This window comes from Hemicordylus capensis, chromosome 12 (genome assembly GCF_027244095.1).
Source record: "Hemicordylus capensis ecotype Gifberg chromosome 12, rHemCap1.1.pri, whole genome shotgun sequence".
Taxonomy (NCBI): Eukaryota; Metazoa; Chordata; class Lepidosauria; order Squamata; family Cordylidae; genus Hemicordylus; species Hemicordylus capensis.
The window spans coordinates 10,184,820-10,212,805 of record NC_069668.1 but is presented as its reverse complement, the minus strand read 5'-3'; the positions used below and the strand labels follow the sequence as shown (position 1 = coordinate 10,212,805).

General features: G+C 54.6%; 1 protein-coding gene across 2 annotated transcripts; it reads right to left on the bottom strand.

Moving 5' to 3' along the window:
- On the bottom strand, positions 1 to 27,935 carry VPS53 (VPS53 subunit of GARP complex). 2 transcript variants are annotated; one of them, XM_053275183.1, is made up of 22 exons: positions 27,926 to 27,935; positions 25,759 to 25,839; positions 24,435 to 24,484; positions 23,624 to 23,690; positions 19,793 to 19,879; positions 19,389 to 19,504; positions 18,473 to 18,592; positions 17,672 to 17,750; positions 16,380 to 16,523; positions 15,407 to 15,549; positions 14,685 to 14,829; positions 13,923 to 14,021; positions 12,250 to 12,344; positions 10,876 to 11,118; positions 9,882 to 10,029; positions 9,189 to 9,271; positions 7,043 to 7,121; positions 6,196 to 6,344; positions 5,623 to 5,692; positions 4,667 to 4,804; positions 3,807 to 3,911; positions 1 to 2,752 (listed from the first exon to the last, which is right to left on the bottom strand). In XM_053275183.1, the coding sequence occupies exons 5-22, from the start codon at positions 19,793 to 19,795 to the stop codon at positions 2,582 to 2,584; spliced, it is 2,130 nt and encodes a 709-aa protein (XP_053131158.1). In that variant the 5' UTR covers positions 19,796 to 19,879; positions 23,624 to 23,690; positions 24,435 to 24,484; positions 25,759 to 25,839; positions 27,926 to 27,935; the 3' UTR covers positions 1 to 2,581. The 2 variants fall into 2 exon arrangements, with proteins under 2 accessions (XP_053131158.1, XP_053131157.1); XM_053275182.1 differs by lacking the exon at positions 27,926 to 27,935 and adding an exon at positions 27,237 to 27,356.
- Between the last annotated feature and the right edge of the window lie 51 nt (positions 27,936 to 27,986).

Here is a 27,986-nt window from a genome sequence, read left to right as displayed (position 1 = left end):
TTACACAGATGCTGGAGGAGAGCAGAAAAGAGCCAGCCTCTTTATTAACCGAAAATGTACAACTTAAAGTCTTCATAATCCAGTTTCATTCGAGTCTGATAAATACAGGGAGAGAGGGCATTTTCAAATGAACGTTCAACAGGACAGAAGACAAGGGTAGGCTGATCCTCCACCAGCAGGGGAAGTTCAACAGATCTGCAGGTGGTTCTCTCTGTGCACTCCCCACGCCTGACACCTTTCGCCTAGATTCCTGCAGTGCAAAGGAGAAGCAAAGCCTGCCAAAGGGGAGCATTTCTTACCTTCCTGGTCTTTATCAACTCTGCAATTTCACCTAGCAAGGACATCTTTAGTCACACCTTCCTTGATTAGCTTTCCTTTCACACCCTTACCCAGTGTAAACACTGTCAGGCACTGGGTGGCACCCAAGTGGGGCAGAGGGCCAAGAGAGCAAGAGGCAGTGCTCCTGGTGGGGAGGATGGAGGCTTGATCTAAGGGGGGGGTGTATGCTAGGGATGTGCAAACCGGTTCGGTTCAACAGTTCAGGGTTGAACCGAACCAGCCCCGGTTCGACCCCAAACCAACCCCACCCACCAGCTGTTCATGACCCTGACCACGGTATGTGTGGCAGCCTCCAAAATGGCCACTGCAACAGAGGAAAGGGCCGAATGCCTGAACGGGACAATTTCTTGCGGCAGAGGGAGGGGAAACCTCCGCAGATCCCAACTGCCTTGGAGGAGCTCTCTGGAGGGAGTAACTGAATTAAAAAACAACAACTTTCACCAACCCCACAAACTGAACCGGGGGGGGGTCATCGATGGAGGGGGGAAACCGAACTAGCCAGATCTGGTTCCGATTCAAAGCAAACCAGGCCGGGCCGTTTCATGCATACCTCTAGTGTACGCTGCCCCTGAAAGGCAAAGACTGCCTGCCCCCCTAATTGCAGGGCAGAAGTGAGGCGGAATGGGGGTTGAGGAATTGGGGCCTTCACAAAGAGGACCCCGCTGAAAAGCCACTGTGAAGGTAGGATATGGACAGGAGTACATTTGGCCTGCTCGCCCCACTTTTGGGAAGCAGGGGGGGAGTAACCCCACAGCAACACACTCATAGACAGTCCTTTTACTGGGATTTCTCCTCAGCCATCCACAGCAGCCTTTAAAGCTGGCTAGCATTAGCAGGGGCCCCCTCCCCACCGGCCCAGAGTCCAGGACCGGCGTTTCCAGAAGTGCTTCTTCGGCTCTTCCAGCTCCTCTCGCCTGTGTCCGCGCCCAGCCAGAGGGAACCGGAGATCACTTGCGGAGGCCCTTTTCCAGAGCACCCCTCCAGAGGCGGGCACACCAGGAAGCCACAAACGCCCCAAGACTGGAAAGGGGCCACCCCGAAAAGGAATCTGGAGCCAGGAGCCGAGGAGGAAGTCAGCTGAGGATGCAAGGCAGGGCTGCTTTTGAAGAAACCAACAAGATTACAGGAAGCAGAAGGGGGGGGGGGTGCAGGGAAACCATGTCTGTCCGCTGCCAGAGGCATTTCTGTGCCTCTTCAGAGAATCCAAGCAGCACCAGTCTGGGGTGAGGAGCAGGGAGCTTGCCCACCAAGGCCAGCGCGTTTGCGGAGAACCGACCGCTGTTTAGTCCCTCAAGCTGTTCTTCCTCTCGGCACCCTAGACTGTAAGAGAGGCCCTGGCGAGGTCTCAGATGTCTGGCCAGAAGCTTGGCAGGGGGGGCCTGTCCCCGCCCCAGGAAAGGAGAGGGAACAAGAGGACAAGAAACCTCTCCCTTTCTGCATTCCAAGTAACTTCAAAGAGGCCAGACCTCTCTCTGAAGGTGGCTGCTTGGGCAAAACTGCAAGCCGCCAGAGGGCATCCCCCGCCCCGCCCAGTGCTGCTGTGTAACACTGAAGGGGGCTGCGTTCCATGGCACTGCCAGCCCATTCATCTCCCCTGCCCCGCTGCAGGAATCATCCTCACATGTCCCGCATCTGTTCTCAGTACTGCTTCTGGGCCTCTCAGGGCACCCGGCGCCCCAGATGAAGATGGACTACAACTCCCACCCCACCCCTGCTACCGCAGCAGGGGATGGTGGGAGCTGTAGTCCAACAACACCTGCGGCAGGGGGGAGGGGGCAGGTTGGGAACCCCTGCCTGTCGGCACTGCAGAGGCTCACCGGTCGCATAGCGGCCACCCCGTGCAAGCACAGTTGTGCTGGTGCCGCCGAGGACGGACGAGCGAGAAGAGCCGTGTTGGAAGATGGAGGGGTGAAGGCACAGAGAGACCCTCGCCGTGCAGATCGTGGGCTTAACACACACTTCCCAGCACAAGGGCCGGTCAGGAAGGAAAACTTCCGCACAACCCGAGCCCATGATGCAGGGAAACATTCAGAGAGGAGATGCCCCGCCATGACCGTCCAAAGCCAGACGGAGCTTCTCCGGACCATTTCCCCCGGCCTGGAGGAGACTCCAAACCCACGCCAGGGGCAAGAGGATTCTGCTGGGGAAGGGAGGGGGAAGAACGGGAAGAGGGCGCCACCCTAGAGTCTCTGGTACTGGGGTGCATTTAGAGCGGGGGGGATGGAGTGCAGCCCCCACGGCCTCAGAGCCTCTTCTTGATGAGCTTCTCCAGCTTCCGGATGCGTGACGACTCCTGCTCAGGGGTGGAGGCCGGAAGGGAGAGGGAGCCCCCACTCTCCACCCCGGAGGGGGGCGCCGGGAGCCTCTGGCGGAACAAGTCCAGCATGCTGCTCTGCTCGCTGCGCTTGAGACCCTGCAGGACGGGGCGGGAGGGAGGGCAGGTTAGCGATTGGCTCAAGACACTCAGGAGGGGGCAGAGAACGATGCCCACCCCTCCTCCACCGGGGGCACGGGTTGCTGGGAAGTTCTCCTGCAGAAGCATCGCCGAAGCAAGTGGGGCCTGCAGCAGAGCCCTGCGTGTTCTGAAGGAAACCTCAGCCAATGCACTGCAGAGGGTCGAACGGATGAGAAGCAAGCCACGCGATGCAGCAGCTAAAAAGGCAAAGGCAATCCTGGGCCGCATCAGCAGAGGCAGAGTGTCCCGGTCATGAGAAGGCAGCGTTCCACTATATTCTGTGCTAGTCGGACCTCGCTTAGGATTGTAGGCCCAGTTCTGGGCCCTGAATTTTACAAAGGACATTGATCGACTGGAAGGGGCTGGGTAAGGGGTCTGGAGCCCAAGTCCTGTGTGGAATGGCTGCCTTCAAGTATCTGAAGGGCTGCCCCACAGGAGGAGGAACGGACTGATTCTCTATTGCTCCTGGGGGTGGGACCAGGACCCATGGTAAAAAGGACAAGGAAGATGATTTAGGCTGGCCATTAGGAGGGACTTCCTAAATAAGGGCTGTTGGGACAGCGGAACAGCTGTGGGGTGGGGGGGCTCTCATTTCCAAACAGACATTTTCATCTGTGGCAAATTCCTGCATTAAACATATCTATCTAACGCTTTTCAAAAGTTCTCGCAGCGGTTTGCCTAGCCGAAAGGTGTGAGAAAACGGTCCACAATTTAAAAATGGAGAAGCAGAGGGGATCCCAGCACCACACACTGGAGACCCCTAGGCTGGACCAGTGACAGCAGCCCTCCCTCACCAAAGATAAGAGAGCCCCCCCCCACCGCACCTCAAAGGCAGCCTTCTCCCGCCCAGTTAAGTGGAGGGGAGACCTTCAGGGCCCCTTCCTGCTCCGGAACGCTTGCCAGGCTGAGCTCACGGGCGGGGGGGGGGGCCCGAAAGGGTCTCAGGGAGAACAGGGCCCCGCCCCACCTCAGTCGGGAGGCCAGAGCGCCCCGCCCAGAGGCCCCTCCTCACCTTCATGTCCAGGATCTTCTGGAAGGTGTCTGTGCTGCAGTCTGCCAGGAGTTTGATGTAGTTGTCCACAAACACCACCGGGGGCTCATGGGGGGCCATCACCACCTGCAGGGGCAGCCGGAGGACGGTCAGCCGGGAAGGGGCGGTGCCCGAGGCCAAGAAGTGCCCTATCCTCAGGAGTTGCCTCCCCGCTGCCCGCCGGTGGAAACAGAAGGGGAGACACTACAAGGGTGGGCCTCTTCCAACCCGGGGAAAGGAGCTGAGCAAGGCAGAGGCCCAGCTGAGCGCCGGCGGGGTCAAGTGAACGCCTTGCCATAGGAACATAGGAAGCTGCCTTCTACGGAGTCTCAGAGCCTTGGTTCACCCAGCTCAGGACTGCCTGCACTGCCTGGGAGCGACTTCTCCAAGGTTGCAGGCAGGGGTCTCTCCCAGCCCGACATGGAGATGCTGCCAGGGGCGGAACGTGGACGCCTCCTGCAAGCAAAGCCGATGTCCTGCCACTGAGCAGAGCATCTCCAAAGCAGGAGAAACAGAAAGCTGCCGGGTTCCGAGTCAGACTCTTGGTCCTTCTGGCTCAGGATTGCCTACACTGACTGGCAGCGGCTCTGCAGGGTTTCAAGCAGGAGACTTTCTCAGCCCTACCTGGAGATGCTGCCAGGGGCTCAGTATGGGACCTTCGGCATGCCAAGCAGAGGCTCTGCTACCGAGCGATGGTCCCGTCCCCTGAGTCAGGTGTGGGGAAACCTGGCCCTCTGGCTGCTATTGAAGTACAGCCCTCATCCCCAGCCATAATAAACTGGGGGCCGCTCTGCCCGGAAGCCCCTCAAGCAGCTCCAAGCAGGAAGCAGCAGCAGGGTCACCTTGAGGATCATCTCGGCCCGGGTCATGCCTTTCACCACAATCTTCGTGTAGCTGGCGGGGGCCTTCCTCACCACCTGGGACCCGATGGAAGGGAGGTCCAGAAGCACCATCTTCAGGGAGTGCGTGTCCAGCAGCAGCTGCGTCAGGAGGAGGAGAGCCGTGGTTAGCTGCGCCTGGCAGGGGCTGCCCCTGCTGGGGGGGTGCCGGGGGAATCTGCCCCGAGACGCTGAAATCCACTGGGACCCAACTAAGAACCTCTGTAGCCTTAGAACTTTCTGCTTTCAGTTCAACATTCTGTTTACAGAGAGACAGTGTAGGGAGGAGAGCTGCTTTTGCGGTAAAGTTGTGCCGTCGAGCAAGGAAGGACCGGAAAGCACTTAACACAAAACCCCCCGCCCAGCCTCCTGGTGGTGTTACAAGTCTCCCACCGCGCACCCCCAGGGCTTCAGCACAACAAGGGACCAGAGAATGACTAACCCGCTTCTCCCGAAAGGAAAGCGGGGGTGGTGCTGGGCGGGGTGGGGGAGAGAATCCCATCACTCTGAGCCAGTCATCTCTTCAAGCCGGGAATGTGCCGATTAATTGCTTTACAAGGACCGGGTCAGGTGGGAGACGGTCCACAGCCACGACCTTGGGGCTCCAGTGCAATCCGCTAGACCAACAAAAGCAGAGGCTGTGCTCCCGCTAATCAAAATGGGCCAGGGAGTTACAGACACAGACACACACCACCAAAGGTCTGCAAGAGATTGCGTTTCATTTCACAGATGTGGAGTGCCCACAGACCTCTCCCCTGGTTAATGCCGAGGCCCCGGGGCTCTCAGCCTCAGATGCTGTTGTGACTACAACTCCCAGTGCCCCCTGCCGCTTCTGCCAAAGCGGCAGGGGGTGATGGGAGTTGTACTCCCACATCTGGGTGGGGGTGGCGCCACCTGCGGCCCAGAAATTCCATTCTCACCTGCTCGGCTCCCACCATGCTGATCGGCTTGCACTTGAAGAGGTGGTTAATGAACTTGGGGATGAAGGAGCTGAGGGGAGAAGAGGAGAGAAGGAGGCGAGTGCTTGCGGCATCAAGGAAGGAACGCGCACAGAAAGCTGCCCCGAGCCCAGTCGGGCCCTTGGCCCATCCAGCTCTGGACCGTCTAAGCCAGGCACTCCCAGTCTTTACTTAGCAAGTGTACCCACTTCAGGTGCAAACCTCCAGCTAAGGTACCCCACAGAGATTGTGTGCGCGCACACGCAAAATTTAAAACGTTCCAGTTATGAGACGGGCTACTCCAGGCACAGGCTTGCATTCGGACTCAGTCACAAATACTCCCCTCTGAAATTGATGGAAGGAGGAAACTTGACTCATTAATTTATACAAGACTGCTTACGAGTAACTTAAGCTGGAGATAAGCCAGTGACTGGAGGAGACAGTCCCCTAACTAGAACGTACGCCTGCCAACCGTTTCCTTGAGCGTTGCACACCCCTTTCCCCGACAGCGCGGGTTCCCAGAAGGCCCCACCGGCCTCAGGAAGGGAGGCTTACTTGGCAAACTTGATGCAGAACTGAGTGAAGTACTTCCGGGTGGAGGCCAGGTTGTCCCGGATGATGGGGACGTTCTGCTTGACGTGGAGGATGGCCGAGGTGACGTAGGGACTCTGGTCGCCGACGTGCTCCACGTTCTGCCACTGCATCTGCAAGGGGTTGAGAGCAGCAAGCAAGGGGTGTGTGTGTGTTGTGTGTCTGTGTTGTGATTCTCTAAAGGCCAGGTGTGTAGGGCCAACTCTGTTTTCCCTCAGAGCCTCAGGTCCTCCAACCAGAGGCGGCTGCAAAAACAGTGGGGTGGGGGCAGAAAGACAGACAGACAGACTTCAGGGCAAAGGTGCCTCTAGGCCAGGGTTGCTCCACTTTGGCCCTCCTGCAGATGTTGGCCTACAAGCTCCCACAATCCCTGGCTACTGGCCCCTGTGGCTTGTGGGAGTTGTAGTCCAAAAACAGCTGGGGAGGGGGGCTCCGTTGAGCAGGCCTGCTCTAGGCAGATGCTCAGCCCAGGAACTCGGCAGCAGAACTGGGCTGCCCTGGTTCTCACTGCTTCTCCCTCCCGCCTCTCCACCCGCTTCCGCATCTTAAAGCAGCCTGGGTTCCTGCCCCCAATCCCTCTAGAACAGGCCTGCTCAACTTTGCCCCACCCCGGCTGTTTTTGGACGACAACTCCCATCACCCACACAGTGGCCAATAGTCAGGGGCGTTGTAGGCCAACATCTGCAGGAGGGCCAAAATGGAGCCCAGCCCTGGCCAATCGCAACACAACTCTCAGGAAACTACCCAGATGTTTGGAGGCCACCCTCCCAGAGTGTCCCGTGTGGCAATGGTGCAGAGCAGAAGAGGCTACCTTGCTCATGGCGGTGAGAGCCGGATCGCAGGCGGCGTCCAAGTCCTGCACCAGGAGCTGGATGCTGTTGGAAATCACGCTGCAAAGGAAGGAGGCAAAGAGTGCTGCATGAAAAAAAGGCAAGGGGGTCTCGGCTGGCCGCCAGCCCGAGTTTGCCACTAAACCAGCCACAAAAGGGAGAGAGAAATCGGCATAAAGGCCTCTTAGATAATCTAGCTAGAATCTGGGAAGCAGAGAGGCAGGCCAACTCGCCCTGGCGATTCATTGCACCAAGCGGGAGGCTAACACCCAAAAGGCCTCGCTGATGCAAATGGAACACAGGGCAAGATGGATCCCGAGGGTGGGAAAGGGGGACGCCCAAGAGGTAAGAGTTGGCCTTGTGGCAGTGAGCGTGGAATTGCCCCCTTGGCTCAGCAGGGTCTGCCATGGTTTACATTTGGATGGGTGACTCCATCCAAGCGCCGTCAGATAATTCCCCTTTGGGGATGGGGCCACAGCTCAGTGGCAGAGCCTCTGCTTTGCACTCAGAAGGTCCTGGATTAAATCCCTGGTAGGTCTGGGGAAAAGACTCCTGCCTGAAACCTTGGAGAGCTGCTGGCAGCCCTCTGTTCCTACATCACTGCCTGTCTGCCTTTCACAGCTGTCGGCCTTTCCCTCCTCTCTCACTAACCCCTGCCTCCCCCCCTCCCCCCGTCTTCCGGCTCCACCACCTCGGCAGAAGGGAAGGGTGCCGCCACCCTGACAACTCCATCCCACCTCTCCCGACTACTCCACTGGAAGCTGCAGGAGTCATTCTAATCAACTTGCAGAGGAGAGGGACAGAACTGAGGGCACACAGCCCTCGGGACAATCCTATTAGCCAAACAAGACCGCCGAGCTGTTCAGCTGCCAGTCTTACAAATTGCTAGATTTTGTCAGCTGTGTCTGAGGCAGAGGGGGGAAAGCAAACACACACAGACACCCCCCCGACACACGCACATCCCACAGTTCCCAGGGCATCATATGCACTCTGTCACCGACTAATTAAAACTGTCACTCTTCCCACGGGAACTGCCAAAACGACTGCCCGACAGAGCCATCAATCCACACCGGAGCTGCCCTTTTCCAGCCTCCCCCTCGCAAGCCAGCTCCTGGCCTTCCAGCCTCACACGGCCAGCTGTTAGCAGCCCACGGAGCGCCGTCCTTAATAGAAATATCGGCTCCTGTCTGCTTCAATTCCCCTCACTTCTGTGTGGGTGAAGTGTCACCGCAGCTGACAGGCCTGAAAAATAAACCAACAGCACTTCAGCGTCGTTTCGAGCTGGCTGGCTGGCTGCCTTCTGCTCAGCTCCGGCCAATTTGCCCCCACGGGGTCTGAGAGCCACGGTGGAGAACGGGGGGCCACCCAGGCCCAGCAGGGCCCTTTGGGGTGATGGCTGTCAAGCAATACAGGTAACAGCTGTGAGTTAGCCCTAGGAGAAGACTGGCTTGAAAGGGCAGCAGCTTCCACGATTCCTCTCGAATCGTGCAATCCTCCCGAATCGGCACACCAAGGAGCTTTGTCAGCATAGGGACATAGTGAGCTGCTTTCTACCGAACCAGACCCATCTAGCTCAGTATTGTCTGCACTGACTGACAGTGGCCTTCCAAGGTTACAGGCAGGTCTCTCCCAGTCCTACCTGCAGATGCTGCCAGAGACTGACCTTGGTCCATCTTGTTCATTCTCTACTCTGACTGGCAGCATCTCTCCAGGGTCTTTCCCTGCCCTACCTGGAGATGCTGCCAGGGGTTGAACCTGGGACCTTCTGCATGCAAAGCAGATGCTCCTCCACTGAGCTTCAGCCCCAACCCCCTAAGGGGAATATCTTACAGCGCGGGTGCGCCTGCAGTTTCCCATTTAAATGCAAACCAGGGTGGACCCTGCTTAGCAAAACGAGCAATCCATGCTTGCTACCACGGGACCAGCTCTCCTCCCGTGTATAATTTCTGCATTTGTGGGTATAATATGTATGCAATTCAATGGTATGTCTTTTCTTTATCTTTTACTTTGTTTGGGGGTGGCAGGGAGTTGAATAAAGCGTGTGTGTGTGTGTGTGTGTGTGTGTGTGTGTGTGTGTGTGTGTGTTTAAAAACACAGGGGCAGTCCACACTGGGCCTCCAGACCTACATGCTGAAGGTGTCCATCTCTCCCATGAGGTTGATCCTCTCCACGAGGCTGGCATCCACTTTCTCTTTGAGCTTCTCTTCCAGCTGTTGAGGAAAGCAGGGAGGGTTGAGAAACTGAGACTCGCCCCATAAAATTCACCTGACACAGCTTTAAAGCAAGGAAGGCCTTTTCCCTAGAGCTGCTCTCCAAACGTCTAGCAGAAATGTCAGTGTGCTTACAAGAGGGGTTCTCACACTTCGGCCCCCAAATATCGTTGGGACTCCAACTTCCATCATCATCTGCCAAACACCCAGCATCTGGGGACCCAAGTTTGGGCTTACAGGGCCGTTTTGTCATCTTTCCACCACTGTCCCACATCCATGAGGACCAGGAACTTGGTTTTGTTCTAAAGGGAAGCCTGACAACCTATTTGAACTCCTGGAATACAGAGAAAGGCCGAGTACCAAGTCAGGCCACTGAATCATCTAGCCCAGTAGCCTTACCTGTTCAGACAGGCACTGGCCCTGCGGGATCTCAGACAGAGCTTCTCTCATTCCTGCTATCTCAGGTTTTATATTTAGAGGCCAGGGGCTGAACGGGGCCACCTGCATAGCTAAGCTAAACTATGTGAGACACTCGGCTCACGAGGAATCCCTCCACTCATGTCATGTCCAGGATGACACCATATAAATTGCTGCTGCTGTCGGAACTGACCTGCTGGGTGGTGGCCAGGCAGTACTCCGCGGTGCTCAGGATGCTGCAGATCAAACAGAGCTCCTCCAGGGTGAACTTGGCCACCTCGGAGCCCTCCTTCTCCTTCAGCAGGCTGGTGATGGTCAGGCCGCTGCTGCTGCTGGTCGTCCTGGAGGGGTGGGGGACAACACAGACACTGGCCATGAGGCTGGATTCACTGCCCCTGGCCCAAGCCAGTCTACGAGATCCCCAGAGCTGCTAACACAATTGCCATCCCACTGGGCTGTGTGGGAAGGAGAGACGAGGCAAAGAGGTCCCCCACTAAGACAACAAATATTTATATTCCGCTTTTCAACCAAAGTTCCCAAAGTGATTTACCCAGAGAAATAAGAATAGAGAGGGCTCCCTGTCCCCAAAGGGCTCACAGTCTAAAAAGAAAGGTAAGGTAGACACCAGCAACGGCCACCTGAGGGATGCTGTGCTGGGGCTGGAGAGGGCCAGTTGCTCTCCCCCTGCTAAATGTAAGAGGATCACCACTTTTAAAAGGTGCCTCTTCGCTCAGTTAGCAGGGGTCCCATTGGGACCAGGCACCCTTTGGCCTCTCCCTCCCCAGAAAAGGATCTGGGGGAAGAGAAGAAGGGATTGGTGGGGGCCACAGGTTATGACTGGCTGGTGAGCGAAACCCAACCTGGTGGGTCCCAGGCTGCAGACCCTTGCCCTCACTCTCCCTGCACCTTACAACAGACACAAGCTGGTGAGCAATTAAGAACAAAATCCCTTCCTCCCTGGCACACCCCTCCTGGCCAAGGCAAAACGTGTTCCGGTTCTTGTTCTATAGTGATCATTAGACAGACACAAGTACACAGCAGCTTCTGTAATTATGTGAAATATCATGCACACCGTTAGCACCAAGGACCCCCCTGCTTCTCCTCCTCCTCCACACTAGGTTGTCTCCCCCCAACCTTCACGGGCCCTCAGCCTGGCTGGAACAAGACTCCCGAGGGCGCCCACTCACTTGGGCAGGTTCCCGGAGAGGATCTTCCAGGCGTATTCCCGGAGGTACTTCTGGAAGATGGTGGTGAGAGCGATCATGGGCTCACCGGTGCTGAGCTGCGAACACTGGACCATGCACTTCTTGTAGTAGACAAAGAGATCGGCGCAGCTGGGCAGCACGGCTCCCCCCTCGTCCACGTTGGGCTTGGGGGGGCCCTGGGCCCTGAAATCCCCCACAAACCGATCGACCAGCTCACTAAGGTTCCTAGAATCAAAAAGGGACACACGGCCACCTTCTGTTAGTCAGTCAACCAAGCAATCATCTTGATTATGGTCCAAGACCAGCATAAGATAGAACAGTAGAGCATGACTCAAAAACAAGTAATCGAACAGAAAAGTCATAGTACTTTAAAATTGCTACTCTAATATTATGAGGCTATACTATAATGCTATAAAGCTGCTACCCTTAGCAAAGAGGGTAGCTATAAGAAGAAAAATGAAAAGTTATGAGCAATTTGATACTATTTTGTAATACTGTAAAACTAGGTAAAGTGTGCTGTCGAGTTGGTGTCGACTCCTGGCGACCACAGAGCCCTGTGGTTGCCTTTGGTAGGATACAGGAGGGGTTGACCATTGCCTCCTCCCACCCACGCAGTATGAGATGAGGTCTTTCAGCATCTTTCTATATCGCTGCTGCCCAATATAGGTGTTTCCCATAGTCTGGGAAACAGACCAGCAGGGATTCGAACCGGCAACCTCTGACTCGATAATCAAGTCATTTCCCTGCTGTGCCATCAAGTGGCTTACTGTAAAACTACTACACCTTAAAACAGAGAGAGGAAATAAAAGCAAGCCTGTAAAATCAATAAGAGTATAGCCAGAAATGAAAGCATCTATATCTAAGAGGATAAGAGCATAGAATAGATAAGGTAAAATAGAGAAGTAGAGAGAAAAGTAAAATAAAGCAGCTAAAATAAGGAATGTAAAATAGGTTAGCTAACTGGGAGGACTGAGTGGGCGATCTTGAGTTAGTCAATGTTAATGTAGCTCAGTTTTCAAAAAGGTAACAAAATGAAAAGCCAAAAGGTAACAAAATGAAATGCTGTGCCCCATGCCCCCACACCTTGTGGGTCTTCTGTGCTGCCACAGAATCACGGCAGTGGCCCTGGTCTGCACGAGGGTCGCGCTCCCAACACAAGGCTTGTCAAAATTACCAGGAGCTGTCCACTGTTGACATCAGGGCACGAAGCTCACGGAAAGGGGATTTCCCAAAGGATCATGCCCAGGAGAACGTTTCGCAAGAACAGCAAAGTTTATGGGATTTATACAAGCTGTGACGGTGCTTTACTATGACTATTCTTAAAAGGAAGGCAACTCATAAACGTTTGTGACTCACTTGTCTTGGGACTCAATGTAGACGTACAGATGGGGTTCAAAACACTTGGAGATGAGCCCGTGGAATGGATTATCTGGAACCTTCGGCTTCTTGGGCTGAGGAAGAAGCATTACACGTCACTGTCAAGAGGCATTTTGAATCTGAATTCAAACTTTTGAGTTCTTATAAAGAAAAACTGCAGCCCCCACCCCCAAATGGGAGACTGGGGAGTCCGGGTGGCGAAGAGGCAGGATCATGAAGAATGCCATTTTCCAAGCCACTGCCAGTCTGGGTAGACAATACTGAGCTAGATAGACCAAGGGTCTGACTCATACGGCAGCTTCCTAGGTTCCTATGTAACAGCAAAACTCAGACTGGTGGGCTGGGTCCCAGCAGGGATGCAAGGAGAGACCGAACAGAGAGGTGGTTCGGTTCGACCCCAAACAGTCGAACCAAACCGGTTCAATGTCCAACACGTTCAAAGTCAGACCTGTTTGCACACCCTATGCTGTGCTAGATGGACCCATGGTCTGACTCCGTAGAAGGCAGCTTCCTATGATCCTATATTGTTTTATCTGTATTTTTCTGAGCTTCATATACCAATTATTTTTATGGCTTTATCATAATTAGCCACCTCAGGGGAACTTGCGATCCAAGGGCAGGATACAGACCAGCAAGCAAGCCAGATCTAGGGGGAAAATATATAGCTGGGGAGGGCAAAGCAGAAGGGGGGCATCTCTGTGCCCATCTCCCGACTCCCGGTCGCCTCTGAGGTATTGCAAGAGACCCCACACTAAAAGGCTTTTCACAGGAGCAGCAAAGCGATTTTAGAGCAGGCTTGACACTGTCCAAGATGCAACAGATGTTTTAGCTATTTCCTCTGGGCCTGTCAGAAGTCTGGAAGGACTCCCTCGCCCCTTTTGTGGCGGTCCCAAATAAAGCAATCAAAACCTAGCTGCCTAGAAGGGGTTTGCTTGGGGTCCTTCTCTGCCCCCTAGCGTGCCTGCACTGGGGTTCCTAAACAGGACACGGACGTGAAAGCACTCCACAGGAAGAAAGGAAGATCATCATCGGGGGATCCAGACTCACTTGCTATCAAGTGAGAGGCAGCAAGGCCTCTGAGAGACGTTGGAACCTGAAAAAACTACAATTGCACAAAACGTTTTGGCATTTCCACCTTCTTCAGGACACACAGAGAGAGAAAGACAGTGGCTGAAGTCCAAGTTACACAACGGTACTCTTCAGGCATTACTCTAACGAACAACTTAAATTTCCATAGGACTGCCCAGAATTCATTCAGTCTGGATGTCAGCCTGCATTGAAACACACTAAATGAAAAGCAATGTTCTCAATATGTATTAGCAGGTCCCCGCCTAAATTTTCGCGTATGGCATTCAGCAGCTTGAGAATAGCTTTCGTTCTCAATATGCTGCTCCTTTTCTTCAGAGTCCCGGAACAGGCAAGGGGCCAAGACTATTGAGCAATTGTAACGTTCACAGCGTACATTTTTTGGTACAGTCTTGGTGAGGTTTTGCCACTGCTCCTTCCAGTTCCCGTGGGGCTGCCTCCCCCCTTCTGTCTAGCTTGGCCGTTTCCAGGGTTTATTCTGATCACCCCCCACCCCTTCGAGCCCAAGAACTTGTGGCTCCACACCAACGCACCAGGGTGGGAGAAGGGAACCCTGGACGCCTTACTTTGTCAAGGTCGCCTTTTTCCAGCACCGCTTCGTCCGTCTCTGGCACGCTTTCGTCCTCCAGAAAAGGGTTGGTGGAGGCAAGAGGAGACTCCGGCTTCTTTTGGTAAAGAAAGAAACATTCGTCAGAGGAACGGCCGCTCTCCAGCACCCGTCTCCCACTCTCTTTTGGATTCGCAACCCCGTCCCAAGCTCCACCGTGGTGGCTTCGCTGCCTAATCGGGGGCAGAACAAGATGCCTTTGACTGGGCAGCAGAAGGGCTGCACATTCAAGCTGGCTGGCTGCTATCATAAGCCAGCCCTTGTTTCCCAGCTGCAGCTGGGTCCTGCCCCAGGGATTCCCAGATGTTGCTGACCACAACTCCCATCATCCCCAGCCAAAAGCCACTGCTGCTGGGGGTGGTGGGCGTTGTAGTCACCAACCGCTGGACACCCCTCTTAATCCTAGAGATCACTGGTTCTGCCCGGCCTCCAGGAGGAAGGAGCCGAGAAGGGGGTTTGGGGGACAGGAAGCCATCTCGAGGATTCTAATACGACCATTCCCTCACAGCGTGAAGGAGCCCGCTCAGACCTAAACACCCTGCCCCACACACTCACACTGCTCTGTCATGCAAGGCAGCCAGCGTGTGTTCAGTGGAGGAGCCCGTTCACACAGCCAGCTGCGAGTCCTCGAGCAACACGAGGGTGTGTGGGTTTGTGTGCGTGACAGAGAGAGAGAGCTGAGTCCGGGGCAGCCAGAAAGACCCGAAAGGGCCCTCCTCACCAGCACAGCCGCGTCAGAGATGGTGCAACCCGAGAAGCGCCTGGCCAGCAGCCCTTCGAAGTTGGTCGTCCGCTGGATGGCAAACAGGAGCAGCTTCACCTCGATCTCTCTGGCCCGAGTGCGCATGACCTTGGCCAGCTCCGTCCTAGAGGGGAAGGCAGGAGACGGGGGGGGGGGGGTGAGTGGGGGGGAGGGAAGAGAGCTGGTCTGGTGGTCGTCAGCATGACTTGTCCCCTTAGCTAAGCAGGGTCCGCCCTGGTTGCATTTGAAGGGGAGACCAGAAGTGTGAGCACTGGAAGAGATTCCCCCTCAGGGGATGGAGCCACTGGTTCCAGGTTCCCTCCCTGGCAGCATATCCAAGATAGGGCTGAGAGAGACTCCTGCCTGCCACCTTGGAGAAGTTGTAGTCCACACCATCTGGGAATCCCCGTTAGAAGGAACACTGCTCCCGTCACTTCCTTGCCAGCCCTGTGGCTTCCCCTGCACTTGACACAGCAGCTTAGCCACCACATCCCAGCCATGAATACTCTCCGGCAGTGTTCCCTCTAACAGGGATTCCCTGACATGGTGGACGACAACTCCCAGAATCCCCAAGCAAAAGCCACTGCAGCTGGGGATTCTGGGAGTTGTAGTCAGCAACATCGGGGAGTCCCTGTTAGAGGGAACACTGCACTGATGACACACGGGCGCTCCACTGAGAGATCAGAAGCCGGGCCTCCCACCTGGTGATGTGGCAGAAGTCCACGGCGATCCTCTCAGTCAGGCACCACTCCTGAGGGAACATGCGGCCGTATTTCTCCTCGTAGTCCACCAGCTGGCGCTTGATCCAAGCATAGCGCCGGTCGATTTTATCCAGCCAGGCAACCTGAGGAAAAAGAGCCCGTCTTTTGTCTCAGCGAGCATGGATGGGCCCCTTTGCTAAGCAGAGTCTGCCTTGGTTTGCGTTCGGATGGGAGACTGCATGCGAGCTCTGTGGAATATTCCCCTGAGGGGAAAGGGCTGAAGGTCTCAGTGGAAGAGCATCTCCTGACACGCTGAAGGTCCCAGGTTCAATCCGCCATAGCATCTCCAGGTAGGGCTGAGAAAATCCCTCACCTGTAGCTCTGGAGAAGGGCTGCCATTCAGAGCAGACCATGAGGCGAGATGGATCAACGGCCAAGTTCTATATAAGGCAATGGCATACGTTCATAGCAGAACGTATGGGGAAGGACTAGAGCTTAGCGGAAGGGCATCTGCTTGGCATGCCAAAGGTCCCAGGTTCAATCCCTGGCAGCGTCTCCAGGGAGGGCTGGGAGAGACTCCTGCCTGAAACGTTGGAGAAGCCGCTGCCAGTCAGAGTAAACAATACTAAGCTAGATGGACGAAGGCTCTGACTCAGCAGCTTCCAAGGTTCCCAATAGAACACAACCGCTGTGCCACTTGCAGATCTTGTGAAGTGCCAAGCTGACCAAAGGCCAGTCTAATATGACAGGGGAGGATGGGAGTTGTAGTCCGACCAGGACTGGGGACCTGAGGTTGAGAACTCTCAGGTCAGCATTCCATGCACTGAACCCGTCACGAAGGAGACCTCTTTCCGATGTGCATGGCAAGAGGTTACCTGGTGCACACACCCGGGGCCAAAGATGACCCTTAAGCTCCACCAAGAACGAAAGTCTGGTTTCCAAACAAAAAGGTTAAGAACAAATCTAGACTTACGTCTTGGTTTTCCTGGAAGAGCACAAGGTATTCTGAGAGGTGCTGCTTAATAAACTTCTTGATGATCTCCTGTTTGATTCTGGGGTCCAGGACATTCACTACCAGACAGGCGTCCCGGAGGACGTTGCTAGGCCCTCCGGCTCTCTGTCAATAATAAATAATAATTAATAATTAATAATAATAAGGAAGATTTACAAATCGAAATTGAAAGGCTGTGGCTGAAGAAGACCAAAATAATCCCAGTAGTAATTGGTGCCCTGGGTGCAATTCCAAAACACCTTGAAGAGCACCTCAACACCAGAGGGGCCACAGAAATCACCATCAGCCAATTACCCAAAGCAACAGTCTATATTCTAGGACGATATCTATAATAAGAACAACAATGATATTGACAATAAAATTCAGCCATCCCAGGTCCTTGGGAAGGACTCAATGTCTGGATAAAACAAACCAGTCAATAACACCTGCCTGACTGTGTAAACAAGAAATTAACAACAACAACAACAACAACGGGGGGGGGGTCTCCGTGTGAAGGTTTAAGATCCTGACCCTTCCAATATTCATTATTAAAAGGGGACTTTGAGAACAACACACTGCAACATTATGATCTGTAAATGTGTCACCTGCTGTATCCTTCCAACAATTTGGGCTGCGCTCTTCTGCACTTTCCCCAGTTCTTTTAATATCCTTGGGGCAATTTTGGAAGGGTGGTATAGTAATAATAATAATAATAATAATGCAGTGACCCCATCTGGAGTACTGCACACAGTTTATACACCACCTTTCATTTAAATAATCTCAAGGCAGTTTACAATAAATTTAAGAACTATACAAAATGTTAAATTGGAGTCTACGGGGAAATATACAAATCTATTTTTTAAAGTTTAAAAGAACACACATGTTAAAAAGGAAACCATGAAACACGGCACAGAAGCAGCAGCAATTCTGGCCGTGACCTCTCAAAAACGGATATGATGGAGCAAGAAGAGGTGCAGAAGGCGGCAATCAAGAGGGGCCCAGAGCACCTTCCTCACAAGGTACGGCTTTATAGCATTTGGAGCTTTTTAGTTTAGGGAGGAAGCGCCTGAGAAGAGGTCTACCCTGAAGCTCCTTCTCAATGGGGCTCATACGGGAGACAGAAGGCAAAGTCGCTCTCCGTCCGCTTTCTCCAGACCAAGCATCACTGCATAAGCCTCCCCACACGCCCTCCTCTCCCCACCGCGGCCACTTCCGCCCTAAACTAAAAAGCCCCAGATTTGTTCACCTGAGAACAGAAGAGGGAGAATATTCACCTTTGTGCCTTGGGCAGGGAAAGCTTCCTCGAAGTCTGCCAGAATCTGCTGACCCAGCTCATTTTGAGCAGCCTTCACTCTGGCCAAAAATAAATTAAAAATGAAATGAATGGAAATTGCATTGTTTTATTTGGAAGTTTCGAGATCCCACCCTTCCACTTCTGGTTGCATTTGAATGGGAGACCACAAGTGAGCACTTTAAGATATTCCCCTTGGGGGATGGAGCTGCTCTGGGAAGAGTGTCTGAGGTCCCAAGTTCCCTCCCTGGCAGCATCTCCAGATAGGGCTGAGAGAGATTCCTGCCTGCAACCTTATTTTTATTTATTTATTTAATTAATTTTATATCCCGCTCTTCCTCCAAGGAGCCCAGAGCAGTGTACTACATACTTAGGTTTCTCCTCACAACAACCCTGTGAAGTAGGTTAGGCTGAGAGAGAAGTGACTGGCCCAGAGTCACCCAGCAAGTCTCATGGCTGAATGGGGATTTGAACTTGGGTCTCCTCAATCCTAGTCCAACACTCTAACCACTACACCATGCTGGCTCTCAGTGTGGAGAAGCCGCTGCCAGTCTGGGTAGACAATACTGAGCTAGATGGACCAAGGGTCTGACTCAATATATGGCAGCTTCCTATGTTCCTAAGCCATCCAGGCTTTTGGCTGCCACCACACCTTGTGGCAGGGAATTCCACAGGTCGGTTATACATTGTGTGGAAAAGTGAAATACGCCACATACTTTGATTTCTTCCCTCCCTCCCTCATTCGGCCGCCAGAGGCTCTCGGGAGGCAAGCATGCCAAGTTACCGTTCAGAAAGCTGCCGGATCTGCGGGATCCCCATGTACTTGTTGAAGTGCTCCAAGACGTTCACCACGCCCTGCAGGAGGTTGGCCACCTCCCCGTACTGCCTCCTCCGGGTCATGGCTCTGCAGGGGGGAAGCAGGGAGATCAATGGGGCAAATTCCAGAGGAAAGCCATGGGGCAGAGACAATTTACACACACACACACACACACACACACACACACACACACACACACACACTTTGAACCTGCCTTTCCATGGCCCTCCTGGCTCCAAGCAAGTCTATTTATTTAAAAGATTTCCATGTCGTCATTTTTCATAGATGAATCCCATGGCAACTTACAACAAAATCCAAGAAGGACACAGTCAAACACAACACGGCCTCTAAAAATCGTAAAAATGCAAGACCAAGGCAATCACGGAAAAATGTAGAGAGTTAGGGGAAGGCCCACTGAAAGCAAAACAGTGGTCTTCAGCTTTCATTTTAAATTAAACAAGGAGGAAACAAGCCTAAGATCAAGGGGCAGGGAGTTCCAGGGAGCCGGGGCCACCACTGAGAAGGCTCGCCCAGGGGCCACTGACCACTGTGCTTCAGAAGGTGTGGGTGTGTGTGGGGGGGAAACCCACAGGGGAGCCCCTCCACATGATCTCAGGGGCCAGGCAAAGCTATGTGGCGAGATGTGAAAAAACACACAGCTCTTCATCAATCCCGCTGCCTACTAAGAGCGCGTTTGGTGGGCCTCAGTGTCCCCTCTCACAGGGATTCCCAGATGTTGTAGACTACAACTCCCAGAATCCCTAGCTGCAATGGCTTTTGCTTGGGGATTGTGGAAGTTGTAGTCCACAACATCGGGGAATCCCTGTCAGAAGGGACACGGGTGTGTTCCTACCATCCTCAACGACAAAGGCCTCTGGCTTACTCGAGGGAATCCACCCCGCCAGCTAACATGTGGAGGTGGTTCAGCGTTGTGATGGAGGTGGTCAGGTGGCGCTTGGCGTGATCCAGTTGCTTGATGTCACGGGTGATTTCTTTGACCTGTTAACGTCAAGGACAGGCACCGGCTTGATAAAGCACAAAGGAAGAACCAGAAGCTACAGACACGCAGGGTCCAGACGTCAGGACTGGGTTATGGGCCTCATTAAGGGCTAGCTCATACACAGAGTTAGAAGGTGCCCTAGAGATCATCTAGCCCAACCCGCCTGCCAAAGCTGGGAATGGCTACAGCACCTCAAAGAGATGGCGCTCCAGCTGACATTACAGGCAAGGGGGGGAAACGGGATTGCTCCAGAGGAGCAAGGAAGAGACATCAAAGCGTCCGCTTACCATCTGCTCCGATTTTTCAGCCTTGTCCTTGATGTCTTTAATCTTACCGAAGAGCTGCTGGATAGCCTTCTGGGCTTCTTCAAGAGCCTAGAGAGAGGATAGGGGAAACGTGGCCTTGACACAGAAATACAGGGAGCTGTCTCGGGCCATATCAAACTGCCGGTCTATCTACGCCAGGGCTGCAGAATGCCAGGTTTTCCAAAGGCTGCTGGACTACAACTCCCATCATCCCCAGCCACGGTGGCTGATAGCCAGCTATAACGGGAGTTGCCGATCAAAATCTGCAGGAGAACCAAAGTTGTGCCTTCCTGGTCTATGCAGACTGTCAGCGGCTCTCCTGGGTTGCAGGGAGGGGTCTCTCCCAGCCCTCACTGGAGATGCCGCCAGAGGCTGAACCTGGGACCTCCTTTACACAAGTCACACAACCCTAACCAACTACAACTCCCATCATCGCCAGCTGCAGTGGCCTTTGGCTGGGGATGATGTGAGTTGTAGTGAACAACATTGGGGAATCCCAGTGACCGAGAACACAGTCTCTGTTCCTAGGTGGGTGCTCCCCTTGTGCAGTGGGGGCATGCTAGTGGGTGGGACAGCACCCGATCCGAAGGGGATGCCTCTGGCTGGGTGGGCCTTTCTGAGGCTTTGGAGCTGTGGAGAAGGAAGAAGGGGGCAAGGGTCTCAAAGCCAGGGCAGGCACGGAGCTAAGCAGCGCCCAGGTCTTTAGCAACAGCAGCCTCTGGGGGGGGGGCCCCCTGTGCCCGATCTGAAAAATTCCAAAGTGGGTCAGAGGAAGGGGGCGGCCGCACATCGGCAGCATCCCCCTCTCTATAAACATCGGGGCTAGCCAACCGCAGCCGCCGCGCCATCTGCTTTCCCAGCCTCTGCAGAAATAGCCACCGCCCTCCCCAGGAATGTCCCACCGCCGTCTCCTCCTCCCCGGAAAGGAGCCCTTAGAGACAGGGGGCGCGATTTGGGGAGGGGGTGGGGGGAGCTCAACAGCACTGCCTGCAGACGCCGTGTAAGGCGAAACACCCCACCAAAAATGAAGCAGTACACCAGACAGGCAGGGAGGCCAAGAGGAGCTGGGCTATTTTAAGCCACCTCTGTGCACCGGGAGGTCATGCTAGGGCGGCGTTTCCCAGACACAGATGCTTCCGGCAATGGTATTTCCCCCAGGTTAGCCCAGAGTTTCCGTGCTGGATGGAGCCCCTTCCCCACAAGGAGAGGCGGAAGAGGGTTTTTTTAAATCCTGCATGGTGTAAAGCAGGGATACTCCATGTTGGGTCCCCAGATGTTATTCGACTTCAACTCCCATAATCCCCAACCAAAGGCCGCTGGGGCTGAGGATTATGGGAGCTGAAGTCCAGTAACATCTGGGGACCCAACGTTGAGAATCCCTGGTGTAAAGCAAGCAAGGAGAGAGGCCGTTTTTCTCCCTCCAAATGACTAGAAGCTTTTCTCCCGCTCTCATAAGCCCAGAACGCGGCATCACCGCCTGAGACAGGCGGGCCAAAGGTTCGCGAGAGGCAAAAGGGAAAACTTTGAAACAGATTTTCTTCTGATCCACATCAGGACCTGCGGCAGAAAACAAAAAAACCCACCCCTTTGCCATGAACGCAGGCAACCACACGGCCGGAAGCCTGCTCTCAGGGTGACCGGTGGGTCGCCTGCACTCAGCCACTCCTTCCGATATTTTTAACGACTTCTGAGACCAAGCACGACTTGGCAGCTGGCCACCCAGAGTGACCCTCCCAGATCTGGGGGGAGAGCTGGCCTTGTGGTGGCAAGCATGACTTGTCCCCTTAGCTAAGCAGGGTCCGCCCTAGTTGCAGATGAATGGGAGACTAGAGGTGTGAGCACTGGAAGAGATTCCCCTTAGGAGATAATGGGGCCGCTCTGGGAAGAGCAGAAGGTTCCAAGTTCCCTCCCTGGCAGCATCTCCAAGATAGGGCTGAGAGAGATTCCTGTCTGCAACCTTGGAGAAGCCGCTGCCAGTCTGGGTAGACAATCCTGAGCTAGATAGACCAAGGGTCTGACTCAGTATATGGCAGCTTCCTATGTTCCTATGTCTGGGTTGCCCTGTTGGCTTCTCCTCTGGGCTACTGGAAATAAAGGCTTGTAATGCGGGGGACGTTTTAAGAGAATCACCATATTCCATGGGGTGGGTGCGGGGAGAACGTGGGTCTCTGCCCATCGAAAACATTCCTGCACCTCCGTAATTTCACCGGGGGCCCCACCTCAGTGGGCAAACAAATGCTGCCTTCATTTAGGATGGGAAGGGGGCAGGGGAAGTACGCCGGGCCATGCTGGGGGTCACGGCTCCCGGCCCCACAAGGCCGTTATCGGAGGCAGACAATCTCTCCTCCCTCTCCGGAGAGAGCCGTCCGGGAGAAGCAAGGAGTAGCAATTACTTCGGCAGGGTTTCCTCTCTGTCTGGCTTGTGGTGAGGGCCGGGGCGGGTTGTGGGGGGAGTGGGGAACACAGCCTGAAGCGCAACTCAAGAGCCTTCCCCGTGTAAGGCGACCCACTCTGGCTCCCAGCACTTTGACCTACTAACGACGGCAGCCGGGAGATTCCTGACATTCTTGCCGGCTTCGTCCTGCCAAACGCCGCCCGCCAGAGCTTTGTGGCAGGGAACTGTGACTCCAAGCTCAGCGGGGGCGTGCACCCCCACGCCTGCTGCAAAGGCACGGCCATTTCCTCCTCCTGAAGTGGGGCATGCGGCCTTCGGAGCGGGAGGCAGGCTTTCACCTCGCATGGGGCGTCCAGCTCCCATCAGCCTCGGCCACGGTGGCAGCTGCGTTCCAGGGGCAGGGGTTCCGTGCTAGATGCTGCCGGGGACTGAACCGGGCACCTTCTGTAGGCCAGGTCGAGGCTCTCCCACTGAGCGACGGCCCCCTCCCTAGCAGGGAGACCTCGGTCACCTTCTGCCATACTTACCCGAACAGACACGGAATTTAAGACTCCCCCCTTCAAGATAGGGGCTATACCTCGATGTACCCCAAAGGAAGAACACTCTTGAATTTAAGATGATCCCCCCGATTTCTAACATCAAAGGACTTGGAAAAAACCTCGGCTCAGATTTTTCCCCTTTAATTAATAGACCACCCTTCCAAAAATGGATTCTGTAAAATACAGCAGGGTCCCCTCTAACAAGGATTCCCAGATGCTGTTGACTACAACTCCCAGAATCCCCAGCTGCAACGGCTTTTGCTTGGGGATGATGGGAATTGTAGCCGACATCTGGGAATCCCTGTTAGAGGGAACACTGCTGCCCTCATGCTAACATTCTCAGAAGCTTCACCACACTGCCACCCCCCCAGAGGTGAAGGCCTGGGGGGGAACGGGGGGCGGGTTGCCTTCATTCTCCCCCCTGAGAAAAATATTGTTCTCCCCCACCCCCGCTTTTTTTAGGCCTTCCCATCTCTACTTCCCCGCCCTTAGCAAGGTTCCCTGTAACAGGGATTCCCAGACGTTGCTGACTACAACTCCCATCATCCCCAGCCAAAGGCCACTGCCGTTGGGGATGATGCGGGTTTCAATCCACACCTTCTGGAAATCCCGGTTACAAAGAAGCCTGCCCCCTTCCCCACCTCCGCCCACGGCGCCACATTTGTCTCTGCGGAACCCTGAAAGGCCCACACCTTGAATGGGAGGCTTTACTCCTTGGTAAGCCACTGGGCCGAGGCCTGCCGCCATGCTTTTCCTGATTTCACATTCAGGGAAGTTGGTGTGGCAAGTGGCCAGGGCTCTGTGGCTACCACCTGGCTGGATCCAGCCACAAGCGAGGTCTCTCCATCCTCCTCCTCCGGGTCAAGGATGCACTCCTACCTGGCGGCCATCCTGACCGACGTTCGTCTGTCCCCTCACCACAGTCCGGATATTGTCATCCAGCCGCCTGCAAGGGAAAAGCCAGACAGCATGAAACACACACATCCTGCCTCAGCATCAAACACATGGTCAGAGCAGATTGCCAAATGAGAAGAAAGAAACCAGGGCCCTGGGAGGTTTGAAAGAAACACTCCCACCCTTACACGGAAGCACCACGGGGAGCTTGACAAACCCCACTCCGAAGACAGGGATACAGGGAGTTGCCTTATCCCCGAGTCAGACATTTGGGCCATCTGGCGCCAGATGGTCTACACTGACTGGCAGCAGCTCTCCAAGGTTTCGGGCAAGGACCCTTCTCAGCCCTACCTGGAAATGCTAACCAGGGATTGAACCTGGGACCTTCTGCATGCAAAGAAGGTGCTCTATCTACGGCCCCATCCCATTTAAAAATACAAAGGCAGCTGCCTTCTGAGTCAGACGTTTGGTCCGTCTAGCCGAGTACTGTCCACACTGACTGGCAGCAGCTCCTCAGGGATTTCAGACCAGGAGGTCTTTCCCAGCCTTACCTGGAGATGCTGCCAGGGATTGACCAGGGACCTTCGGCATGGGCCCCCCTCCCACCCCCTTACAACCGTTTGTCTAAGCCAGCTCGGCCATTCCGAGGACCTCAGATGGGTCAGGGACCAGATTCTGCATCAGGCAGGCTCCGCTTTGCCAAGGCAGGAGTGTCGTTGCACCGCTAGAAATAAGGCCACTGTGACGCTGTTAGTGGCCCCTGCGAACCCCGGAAATCAGAAGTAGCACCACTTGCCTTATTTTCAGCTTGATCTTATTCACCACGTCGTCGATGTTGGCCAAAGACTGGAAGATAAGAAGCGGGGTGGGGTGAGAGGGGTTGCTCTTTCTTTTAGCTGCACAGGCAAAGGTCGAGAGAACCCAAAGTCGACAAAAGCAGCAAGAACAGCTACAGGAATATTTATACCCCACGTTTCAACACTGGTTCTCAAAGGGGTTTACGTATACACAAATAAAACTGCAATTTTCGGCAGAAACACCGCAGTTAGAGGGGGACATCATGCTTTTTTTCCCTTTGCTTTTTTTTTTGGTGGTGGGAGCACTTTTCTTGCTTGTTCCAAGTTCCCGCGTCAATGCCACAGGCGGCAAAAAACAACTTTTAAAAAGGTACCCGCTGCGGCATTTCCACCGAAAAGTACAGTACATAAGAGAGCTCCTTGTTTCCAAAGGGCTCACACACTCGCAAGCAATGGCCCCTGGAGGGACACTGTGCTGGGGATGGAAGAGGCCAGTTGTTCTCCTCTTGCTAAACGGAAGAGAAGCACCGCTTTCGAAGGGGCCCCTTTGCTCAGTTAGCAGGCTCACAACAACTAAGAAAACGTGCTGATGAAGTCCGCCGTGTACAAAACCCATCTATAAAGAACTACCTAAACCTTAGTCCCCATCCTCAAGTTTTGCAGGAGGCTGTGAGTCCACATCTGGAACCCTAAGAATGCTAATTCTTCTTCTTATATAATTCTGGTTCTGCCCAGGATCCATAAATCCTCAGAGCCAGAAAAAGAGAATTTGTTCAGCCGAATGACAAGGGTGCCCTCTAGTGGTCAGATGAGACATAGCAAAGCAGGAAGAGATTCAGAGTAAGCCTTCCATCTTCAATCCCCACCAAAGCGGAGAAGGCTCCAGCCGGGTTGGAGGGGTGCTCTGCTTTGGAACCTAGGAAGCTGCCCTATACCGAGTCAGACCCTTGGTCCATCTCGCTCAGTATTGTCTACACAGACTGGCAGCGGCTTCTCCAAGGTTGCAGGCAGGCTATAAGTCACTACACACACACAAACTTATGAAGTTCACTACCATGACACAGTAGTAAGTCAGATGGCTTTAAACCAAGACGTCCAGCAATCTCCTTGGATGCTAAGCAAATCCTGCAACAGAGAAGTCCTTGCAAGGTGCTTAATTTCTTATATTTTTTAAGACAGAAGTTGGAGCACATCTGCCAGATATCCTAGATAAGTGACTGAAGGCTCGGGATGGGGGGAAATCCACACATGCTCACGGCAGACCTTTTTATTAGAAGTGTCACACATTCTGCCCCACAACCACACACAAAGGACTCCACTCACTTGTTCCGTAGGGAAAAGCGTGTTAATGTATTCCACAGCATTAAAGTCGGCTCTGTCCAGCGGGTCTTGGCTGGGGAACACCTGGAGAAAGAGCAGAACCAACATTAGCATCTTTTCTTTTTGTGTTGGCTGTTCTTTAATATTTTTTAAAATACATTAATTAAAGCAAACATTAGCATCTCCTTTTTCAAGTGGCAGCCCTTACGTGCAAGGTCAGGCCACACACCAAGGCTGCGATGACCTGGCAAGAGGCTTGTTGGCCTTGCCTCGGAGGCTTGAGGGTCTTTGCCCTCTTCAGCTTCCTTCCTGCCTATTGTATATGCCCAGGTAAACACAGACAGGCCCGGCTGCCAAGATCCAAGTTCTGGCACAGGAGATCAGCTGTTCCCTGACCCAGCCTCGCTTTCCCTTAAAAACAAAAGCAAAACCAGCAGGCGGCTTCTCTGCTCTGCTCTTCACAGGACCCCTCACCCGCCCCTGGCATCCTCCCCTGACCTTCCAGCCCCCCACAGGCCTTCCCCTCCACCAACACCCCTCATTAGGACCCACCCTGCCCCAGCCTCGGAAGCAGCAGTTCTCCTTCAGTGTCCCCTCTAACAGGGATTCCCAGATGTGGTTGACCACAACTCCCATCATCCCCAAGCACAGCCTACTGCAGCCTATGTTGTTGACTACAACTCCCAGCATCCCCAGCTGCAATAGGCTGTGCTTGAGGATGATGGGAGTTGTAGTCAACAACATCTGGGAATCTCTGTTAGAGGGGATACCGCTCTCCATTTGCTCCCACAAACACCACCCACCCTCACTACCACCCCACAGCCCCTCCCATGGCTACTCCAAAGGCCCACACCAGCATACAGCACTCCTCCATTGGCATCTCATGCCCCCCCTCCAACCACAGCCCTCTCTACCCCCCACAACCTTCTTTTCAAGGCCCCCAAACCAGCTCCTACCCACCCAGGCAGGACTCCTCCGCTGGCAGCCTACAGCCCCCCATCACACACACCCTGCCACCCCACAGCCCTCCTCATGGTTACCCCACAGCCCCACCAGGCCCCTACAAAGGTCACCCGCCAGCCCCAAGAAGCACCCCATTAGCACCCCACACTTCCTCTCTGCAGCCCCACAAGCCTTCCAAAAGCCCTCAATCAGCCCCACTTCCATTTGCACCCCATGGCCCTCCCTCAGCCACCCCACTCACCCCCTCAAGGGGACCCCCCACAGCAACCCCCACAGAGAACCAGCCCCCTCTTTGCACCCCACAGGGGCCCCCAAGCCCCCAGCCAGCAGCTCCCCCAGCAGCCCCCTGCTCTGCAATTCCAGTCTGTCTGCCCCGTGGGTCAGGGGCACCCCCAACTAGCTCCCTCTCTGCAGCAGCCCCACAGCCCCCCACCTGAGAGCCCCACAGCCCCTCCTTTTGCACCCCTCCCCCAGGAAACAGACCACCCCTTTCCCCCCCTTTTTGCAGCGCCCCCCACCTGCTCGATGGCCAGCTGCACCTCCGGGGCCAGCTGCAGGGCCGCCTCCAGCTCGTCCGCCAAGTCGAGCTCGTCCTCCTCCATCCCGGCTTGCAGCTCGCCACTTCCGGGGACTGAGGCATGCCGGGACGACGCGCCCGCCACGCCCCCTTGCCCTTATATGGGGACAGCGGAGCTGGAGAGGGCTCATTTGTCTGAGCGCCAGGGCGGCGGCAAGGAGCAGCCGCTGCAGCGCCTCTGAACATGAACAGAGTGCCTTCTCCTCCACCGCTGGCGGCAGCAGCCCACCGTATCGGAGGACCAAAGCATTAAGGCCCACGGACAAATAATTCAAGGCAATCCAACAGGTTGATGATGAGCATGCTGGGTAACCACAAATCGCAATCTCATGACACACACCACAACCACACCCCTCTCTGCCACCCCACAGCCGCCTTTTCCAGGGCCCAAACCAGCTGCACCCCTCCACTGGCAGCCTGCAAGGCGCGCGCGCGCGCGCGCGCACACACACACACTGTCAATCGCACCGACGCACCCACCGCCATCCCACAGCCCTCCTCATGGCTACCCCAAAGCCCCCTGCCAAGGTCACCCACCAGCCCCAAGAAGCACCCTGGTAGCACCCCACACGCCCAGGATTGACCCGATTTTGATCTGATTTTGAATTAATTTTAAAATGAGTTTCTAACCGGCTTTGTATTTGTATTTTATGTTTTCCTCTCTTCGCTTGTGTCCGTTACGATTGAAGAT

What these genes read in the sequence shown, in the direction of transcription:
- VPS53 (XM_053275182.1), bottom strand. Translation starts at nt 27,320, where the DNA reads ATGGAGGAGGACGAGCTCGACTTGGCGGACGAGCTGGAGGCGGCCCTG. An exon ending in CTCTCCGGGAACCTGCCCAA is followed by an intron (nt 10,030 to 10,875) that starts GTGAGTGGGCGC and finishes CCACCCCTCCAG; the next exon opens with GACGACCAGCAGCAGCAGCG. An exon ending in GGGCCGAGATGATCCTCAAG is followed by an intron (nt 3,912 to 4,666) that starts GTGACCCTGCTG and finishes CTGCCCCTGCAG; the next exon opens with GTGGTGATGGCCCCCCATGA.